Genomic DNA, 9,118 nt, shown 5'->3' on the forward strand with positions numbered 1-9,118 from the left:
TTTTTCCTCAATCATCAACTCCTTGAGAATATAAATTGCCCCCTTTCACGACTTGACCAGACAGAGAACTAGAAGCATAATTCTCGAGTGTTGATTTTGAGACTTCAACTATGGTACCCTACTCTCTCATCGGTCCGAGAATTGGTTTATGATTAAATTACAATTGTTCATTAGAAAATTAGTGATACGGGAAGTAAAATATGTAATTAAAGCATTAGTAAAACAAACTTACAAACTTTTGTCCCAATCGATCAACTTGCATATGGTATTGATATCTGTGGACACAGCTTGTCATAGGGTGAAAAGAGTATACACCAGGGAGTAAAGTGACTTGTTTGGAATGATTATATCTATAGTCGCAACTTGTTTTATAATGCATGAGTTTACAATACTTAGTGAAAATTTAATTAATTAAACAAACCTAAGTTTAAGTTATTGGAGCTTATGACGTATATATTCTCTCAAATTCCTTGTTCCCTTTAGGTGAGTAAAGGGTATCGGTTGAAATTCTCTAATTCTTTCAAAATGGTACCATAAGCCAATTTACCTGTCTTACATGTTGTAATCTACCGTTTCTAAAGCTCTTCTCTCAAGGATAAGATGCGATTAGAAACAAACTCTCGACCAAATTGTAATTACTAGTAATTTGTGAGCGATCAACTAGATAATAATGATTATATTAATAGCACTACGGTGCATAAGACGTTTTAATTAATTAACTTGTATCATGGAATCTAATAATGTATATAGGTGTATAAGGCCTGGAATGTTGTTCCCATATACCGACGATATTTACTGGTGTATGCATCAAGTTGTTACAAAGAATCAGGATGATTATCACAAAACATATTCTTTCACTGTTCTTTTAATGTGTGTCCAAAAAGGGGGGGAAATGAACCATTATTTTTACATACAACAAATTCAATATCTGGGAATGTATAGCTGATCAGAAAAATTGTGTCGCCTCCACAAACTCCGGCCACTGGTATCTCTTGCCCGATCGACTCGATGACCAGAAAAAAAAAGTATAGTTTCAGCTTCCTCTACTGCTATGGCTTCTTGGCCTGCAGCAGCGAAGTCACCGCAAAGTTAGTCGGGTCGGGTCGGGTCGGGTTGATACCTACCTCCCTTTTCCTCTCGTTTGCAGACGAACTTGTAATAGACTGAATTCAAAAGTAATACTTCAACAAACAAATGCATATTACCTTTTTTAGATACTTCTTGTGAAGCTTCATTGCCCCAGTGCAAGCTTTTTTGGCATCAAGATTTCCAGTCATGTCATTTAATATCTACCAAAGAAAAGAAAGAACACGAAACGAGCAAGCAAACGGTTAGTCGAAACTGTGATTTTGCTTAGACAACCGACAACAGATCATTCTCATGCTCGAGTTCAATTTAATGTATTATCTTTGTAACCTTAATGTGTTGAAGGTTACCAAGAGATCGAATTATTATTAGATTGAGAAACGGACCTTCACAACGTCGTCCAGACCCCGAGCTTCTGTAAGTAGCTTTGTGCTCTTATCTTTCAAGACACTAGCAACAAGGAAAACCGAGATCGGAAGAGGAGCTTGTGCGTTCTTTGCTTTCAAATTCTCCCGTTCGTATTTCCCACATTGGCGCATCGATTTTTCTTTTCCTTTCGATCCCTCGCCTTTCTCATTGCACATTTCAGGTTCTTCATACAACGCAAATAGATCGGGATCGTATTCCAGAGCCCACATCATCTGTTGCAACAGCAGATGTGTAAGAATTTTATACAGTTCATGATGTCCTCTTCAGCCACAGTATGAATGCATAAAAACTTTTATAAACATAAGAACAAGCCTGGGATGTTGTTTGATTCATCCCTTCTTTAGAGAACTAAACGTACCTCCCAGAGATATAACGAATCGCAAAAGGAAAACTCGCGTCTGAATAAAACCATAAGCATCCTGAAAGCGAAAAGATAGTCACCACCCCCAAGTGTCTCTGTGTTCATAAAAACAGCACCTTCATTGTTACTTTTCAAAGTTAGGTAGCAATGTCTGTTCTAGACCCCTAAGTTACACAATTTTCAGTTGAATTATGGTCATTTAAATCGATCGCCATTCGCAACGATCATCGAATGACAATACTTCTTCGATTGTAATATCTCATAAAGCTGAAGAAATGCATGTAAATATAAGTCTACGAGCAATACCCAAGTGTTGATGAAGTTTTGGATCAATGACTTGTGTGATAGCAGCCAAGTTATTGAGTTGAGTCTCCACGCCGACCGAGCTATCAGTGCATCGGAAGTTCCCTCGCTTCAAAGTTTCAAATAGAATACGTCACGAGAACGCTAAATTGCAAATATAATGATAGGGAAGAGAAAAACAAAGAACTAGATTGGTTGATGAGGAGACAAAACGATATTTTCAGAATAACGACTACGAAACCGTGAGCACAGAGTTAATATAATCGACTTACACGCACAGGTGAAAGATATCAAATACGAAGCATCGGAAAAAATAAAGTTACTCAAGTAGAAGAAAGGTTAGTACCAATCTGCGCATCAAACGTTCAAAGCACCAAAACGAATCGCCTTCATCCTCGAGAAGCATTATCATGGGGGAACAAAGATCACTCATTCCTACTCAGAAATATTCATAAAGTCAGGTTCAAAATATGTTTTTCGGCCTTATAGAACTCAGAAGGTGACTGCAGTCGATACTCGAGAAACTTAATCTCATTCATCAAAATTACGCACCTTGACAGTAGCCGATGTCTTTATCTATCCACGCATAAACAGCAAGAATATCCCAAAGTTTTGATAAGTTTTCTTGTTTTTCGTAGAATACCAAAGTTCTGTCAGTCCGAACCACGTCAAGGCCTAACACGAACATTTTTCAAATGGTCAGCTTCAAAATAAATTATAAAAGATACTCGAGTCATGTCACAACTGTCATATAAACAAATATATGATGTCATGTGTGCGTGTGAGCGATAAAGCTTCTACGAACCTATCTGATGTAAAGTAAGCATCCACTGAATTATTTTCTGATCTGTCACAGGTTCCATGTTACTACAAGAATTCGGCTGTGAACCATCAGACTCGGCATCAGCAGTGCCGGTGTCTTGAGGCACAAGCGGACCACTTTCTGGATTTGCTTCCAAAAGTACAAGCGGATCTTGAATAGGCTGACCATCCTCTGTGATTACAGGTGCTGTGATGTATCTACCACTTCCAATGACAGGGAACATTTGTCGACAGTCTTCCTTCCATGTCGCATACTGTATCCTGCAAATTCAAAAGCTCACAATCTAAGCGTTCATTTGATTTAGAGAAGAGGTGAACAATTACTACAAAAACTTGGGTAAATGCATTATATTGAAATGAAGTGACATGAAAACAACGGCCAAAAGCTTCTCATTTACAACTAAATCATTTCGTGGAGAGGCCAACTCGTCGCATTATGCTCATGGTCCATCGTCACGCATCCTAGACTATGCCTTCCTCACCCTAAGGCCGACTATAGGAGACAGTGAGGGTTTTAAACTATCAAGTTTTCCACATGGGGCTTGAGCTCAAACCTTAGAGGGTATCTACCAAGTTCTTACAATCAAGGTTAGTTTTGGGAGTGCCATTTCTTGGAAACTACAAAGAACCATTTGAAGCGAAGTTTCGCAACCAATAATTGAGGAGAAATCAAACTAAAACGAGTTCAGAATCTGCAGAAACATTATATGATGCATTAACTTTGAAGCAAATAATGTAGATTATCAAAGGGTGGATTCTCTCAGTGTGCATCAATTAGATGAACTACCTTCGACGCTGGCGAATTTCTTCTCTCTCCTCAATGGTGCTCATAGGATCATAACAACCAAGAAGAAACTCCCACACTTCTCCTCTAATTGAAGGATGGATCCCCTGTATTACATAGACAATTTGAAAAACAAGAACTTTATCATCCAAGGATCACTGCAATCTCCATCGAATATTTTTGTGAATACGATCATATCGATCAAAAGAGAATCAGTTTTGAATTAGTAGATAAAGCTGAGCAACTGCCAAAGAGTGTGGTTGTCCAAAGACAAGAACACCATGAACTTTACCCCACGGTGAATGCGATTTAGAGTCTTTGCTATGTCCAGTTGCCCTTCTGGATTAAATGCTGCTTGCCATTTTCTAACACTTAAAGTTTTCCCAGCCTGCATGAATGTTGGATTATCAACTCTTAAAGCAATGAAATGGGCTTCTTTCACATAAGCAATCTTAGATCAATACAATACCTAAAAGTGACATGACAATCGCATATAAAACGAAGTGAAGTAACTAGTTTAGCAGGACAATCAATGAACCTCAAAGAAGCAGTATTCAGTCAGAATAATTCCCAAAGGAAAACCTAATATGTGCAAGAATTGTTACTCAGGGAACCAATTTTTGTAGCCTGACATACACAAACCAGTAGTCAAATGGCCAACCAAAAGCTCGTCCGAAAGATCAGCCATAAAAAAGGTTAATAATACTATTACGCAAAAGCAAGAACCAAAAAGGTCACACAAGGTTGACCATACCACCTTGAAAGAACCAATTCTGGCATGTCAAAACTTTATACAATCCTAGAAGTGGAGCAGAAGCTAAAATGCATAAAAAGCTAGAATCCTAGAAGTGGGGCATTACCAAACGAGGTACAGAGTGATTCAATGTAAAGAAGAAGAGAAGGAAACAGACCCTGATCTTGAAGCGGGTTTTGGGAACATCGGTGCACTCAGGGCGAACCTCATAGAAAGAATCAGCAGGAGCTCCAGCGTCTCTCCACATTCCCACAACTCACCGAAATAACTTCCGAGAGATGGTCAAAAGACAGAATCAAAGCAAATCAGCCCCAAATCAAGAAATCCGCTCACCCCCCTGAGATGATCAAACCCCAGAAGAGAAGATTCAAAGCCCAGAGAAAAAGAGTTGAAGGGGGAGGATCCGGGGGGGTGTGAGGCTGGGAACGAGATCCAGCTCCGAATAACCAGCTAAAGACGCAAAAATAAATATACACACAAACAACAAGGCAACAGCTAAAAGGGGAGGGGAGAGGGGGTGGAAAATTTTTACTTAATTTGATTGGATAAGAAAAAGGTCTCGAAGTTCATGGATTTGTGCTCTGTCTTACCATGTCAAAGTTGCCTGTTTTTACCTCACCACAAATCCCCATTAACAACAATCCCCGTTTTATACGTTCATTCAACTTCCTTGAATCTCTCGTTTCTTCCTTAATCTGTCTGTGCGACCAAGAGCGTGCAGCTCACGACATTCATTCCACACTGTCGTTGTTTGCTGACCTCCACCTCCGTTGTTGACTTTGACTCTTACTTTCGGCCCATTACCTAGGCCCACGTGTAAACCCCAGTTGATCCATAACTAAATAATACTCCATTTGGATAATTCATGTTTGCCCGACAGGCCGACGTGTCCGACAGGCCCATTACCTAGGCCCACGTGTAAAAAACTTTAATGCGAAGTATATGTATTATATAAATTGTATATTTAATTTGAAAGGTTCACCGTTCGGCTCGAATCTACGCTCCTCTATAGTCACATAGTTCCAGTCCGCTTTCGTCTTTGACTAGTTACTCAAAAGTAACAAAAATGAGTATAGAATACTCGTTAAATAACTTATTTATAGGCTCTTAATCTTATCAATTTCTAAGTACAAACGGTTTGTTTATGGTATAGAAAGCTTGTAGGAACAAGATTCTTCGTCCAAACAAACTCCTTCTAGAACTTATTAGGATAGATTTGTGTCAATCTTTCCTTTCATGATTTCAAGGAGGGAGATGTTAACGTCCTATCTTCCTTCCCAAGAAAGCAATTCTAAAGTCACATTAATCAACATTTTATAATAATAACTTTAGATTCGGAACCAATTTGATTTTCGAAAATTATGAACCAACTAAACCCATAAAATTTTCAATTATTTAAACCCAATTTAATCCAAATAAATTCATTATTGGACGGAAACTCTAAGAATTGAGTTGAATTGATGGAATCTTGGATCCAAAGGGTTAGAAATGTGAGAGATTCTTGATCCCACCCTTCCTCATAGTCATCCCTACAATCATTAGTAATTAGTACCAAATGAAACCCAAGGGAGTGATTTAGAAAGCTAGGAATCAAAGTGTGACAGCCTTAAACCCAAACAAGAAGACATGAATATTCTTGGAAATAAATTAAAGGGAAAGCACTCCCACTATCCAAGTTTTTGACGTATTCCCCAACCCCATCATAACGCAAAAATATATGCTTTATTTGTAGAGGAAGCCAACCCCATATGAAAAAGCAAAACTTTGCCTACAAAACCTGCTCTCCGCCTTCCCTTACCTTTGCAAAATAATAATTCGAGAGCCCACTATTTCTTCTTCTTCTTCTTCTTCTTCTTCTTCTTCTACTTGTTGCTGCGCGATGGCTAAGAAGAGCAGTTTTGCAGTGACCATTTTTGGGGTATTGCTGCTATTGGTGCAAAGTGCTTGCGGAGTTGAGTATCAAGTGGGAGGATCAAAGGGCATTTGGGGCGTTCCTTCTGACCCTAATGCTCAGAGTTTGAACCAATGGGCTGAATCTCGTAGATTCCAAATGGGTGATTCCATAGGTAATGTTAATTAAACAATGGTTTGATATTGTCCACTTTGAACATAAGCTCTCGTTCACGTGGAACTTATATGTTATTAATGGTGCAGTGTTCAACTACCAAAGTGGGCAAGACTCGGTGCTGTTAGTGAACCAAGATGACTACAATAACTGTCATACAGAATCGCCCATAAAGCACTTTTCAGATGGCCACACCATCATCAAGTTTGAAAAATCTGGCCCTCACTACTTCATAAGTGGTATCAAAGACAATTGCCTCAAGAATGAGAAATTGGTGGTGGTTGTATTGGCTGATAGAACCAAGCAATACTCTTCTCCGCCACCCGCTCCGGTCGAGGAACCACAATCTCCTCCGCCCGAAGCTCCGGCCCAGATGAACCCAACCCCGTCGCCAACCGCCGAGGGGCCTCCTTCCAATGCAGCATCATCTTCTACATCAATCATCAGCTTCTTTTTGGGCTTAACTGGAATGGTTGCAACTTCCATGATTCTTTTGTAATTACATAATAATTTAGGGTTTGTATAATGGGTTTGCATTATTTTTTCCTTTTAACATGGTTTGTGGTCATGCTGTGTGGTGGATTGTTTGATTCTTTTGAGAGTGAATAATTGGTGTCTTGTTTGTCTGTGTAATTACCCAAATAAATGGATTTTCTAAGTTAAATATTCATATTTTAATCTACATGCCTTAATTCACGACTTTTAAAAAAATTAAAACAGATTCAGGAGATATTATTTGTTCGAGTCCCACTATTGATATCATATATTTGAGAAAACTAAAAGTAAAGTCACGAGAGCTTATACTCAAAATGATAATATCATACCATTATAGAGATTCGTCGTTACTACTAAGTAACAAAAATGATTTGGGCTCGGGATATACATGTAAGTGAAGAAGGAAAGGGCTAACCAAAATAATTGATAGCCATGGATACAGGAACCAAGCAAAGGCCAATGTTCTTGAGCCCTGTGCTACAATTATTATCCCTCCCCACAAAACCCACTTCAATTCTATCTTCAACTTCCCCAAATTCCTCAATTTCTTTCCCCTACAAAATCAAAACCCCAAAATCACAGTTAAAATTGCATCAAAGAATGGATTTTTAATGTAAAAACACTAAAAAATTACAAACCTTGTGTTTTGTTTGATTGATCATGGCACTGAGCTGCTGCTGCTTCTTTTGCTTGGAGCTAAGCCCATCCATCTGATTCAAAACACAAAACCCAGTTTAAAAAAAAGTGTAAGCAAAAGTTTTGGATGATAATTTATATAGCTGAGAATGTAATGTACGTCGGAAATTATGGAAGGATGAGGCGGAGAAGTTGCAGTGTCTTGGAGATCGTCGTCATCGGAGGAAGAAAAGACGGCGGCGTTTTGAAAGTGATATGAAATTGTTTTAGAGTGGTCGAATAAGAGGAGGTCGTCCATGGAGGAAGTCCAACTACTGTGATCTTGATCCACCTGCTTCTGGGTGCAGATTCTGGAGATGGCTGAGTTTTCCATTGAATTGGACCAACAAAATCAAAAGGCAACAGAGATCTATGTGGGTTCGAGGCTGGTGAGGCGTTGGGTCGGTATATATATATATATATATATATATATGGATCGGAGATTCTAATTGTTTGAATTTTTTTAAAAAAACATATAAGGGTATGGTGGTGGTGGGGAAGTTGGCCGTTTGGGGGAGTTTATTTTAATTCCACATATATGCCATACCAATGGACAGACAAGAAAAGGAGTGGCCGGTTGTTTGACTACCCGCCTCTTTCTTTTGGAAGTTTGACTTCCACGATGGACCGTGTTTCTTACTTATAAACTCATGCTCGGCTCTTTCTCTAGAGTCTTCGAACAAAGTATGATACATGTTATAAACTACTGATATTGTCCACTTCATTTTATTTTTTATAAAAATGTTTTATACGAATAGATAGCACTGTGATAAGTATATATTAAAATTAATTTAGGAAAATATGAAGGTGTAGAGAATTTTGGTGGTTAATGAAATTCTTAATTATGGAACATTCTTAGCAGTTAGCACATCCGTGGTTTGGAAGTTGTGCCCAATACGTTGTTGTCCTCAATTCAGGGTGGTATTGACTTTTAAATTAAATTTTTGTTTAAAACTATTGGTCCAATTTGACACCTAATTATAAGGATGGTCTTTTCTTCCTTTTTTTCTGTTCAAAATTTGTACAAAGTTTATATATATATATATTCTTAGAAATACAACCCCATCTAATTATCGTCACATGTTTTAGTGAGACATAAAATCATGTCTGTTATGTAAGTTTGAAAGTATAGTATTTCTGTACACACGATCTACCTATATAACATACCCTTTTTTTAATAAATTTTAAGTTGTGCAACGACGATTGCTCTCTTCGTAGGAGTTTAAAATCGATTGGGAGAACGTTTTGAGAGAAAGATCTAAAGAGCATGGAATATAAGGCATTGAGGCATGTGATGGGACATACATATACATATATATACATATATATATATATATATATATA

At 38.2% G+C, this 9,118-nt stretch overlaps 2 protein-coding genes across 2 annotated transcripts; one reads left to right on the plus strand and one right to left on the minus strand.

The window, feature by feature from the left end:
* Positions 1 to 830: 830 nt before the first annotated feature.
* LOC111785788 (GTPase-activating protein gyp7-like) lies at positions 831 to 5,004 on the minus strand. Its single transcript, XM_023666174.1, has 11 exons — positions 4,697 to 5,004; positions 4,078 to 4,173; positions 3,789 to 3,892; positions 2,985 to 3,262; positions 2,732 to 2,854; positions 2,526 to 2,614; positions 2,183 to 2,288; positions 1,874 to 1,971; positions 1,473 to 1,727; positions 1,206 to 1,289; positions 831 to 1,064 (listed from the first exon to the last, which is right to left on the minus strand). Exons 1-11 carry the CDS (start codon positions 4,784 to 4,786, stop codon positions 1,050 to 1,052), a joined length of 1,338 nt encoding a protein of 445 aa, XP_023521942.1. The 5' UTR covers positions 4,787 to 5,004; the 3' UTR covers positions 831 to 1,049.
* Positions 5,005 to 6,337: 1,333 nt separating this feature from the next.
* Positions 6,338 to 7,268, plus strand: LOC111785786 (early nodulin-like protein 3). The gene is made up of 2 exons (XM_023666173.1): positions 6,338 to 6,605; positions 6,694 to 7,268. Exons 1-2 carry the CDS (start codon positions 6,419 to 6,421, stop codon positions 7,101 to 7,103), a joined length of 597 nt encoding a protein of 198 aa, XP_023521941.1. The 5' UTR covers positions 6,338 to 6,418; the 3' UTR covers positions 7,104 to 7,268.
* The last annotated feature ends 1,850 nt before the right edge of the window (positions 7,269 to 9,118 follow it).

This window comes from Cucurbita pepo, unplaced genomic scaffold, assembly GCF_002806865.2.
Source record: "Cucurbita pepo subsp. pepo cultivar mu-cu-16 unplaced genomic scaffold, ASM280686v2 Cp4.1_scaffold000738, whole genome shotgun sequence".
NCBI classification, from domain to species: Eukaryota; Viridiplantae; Streptophyta; class Magnoliopsida; order Cucurbitales; family Cucurbitaceae; genus Cucurbita; species Cucurbita pepo.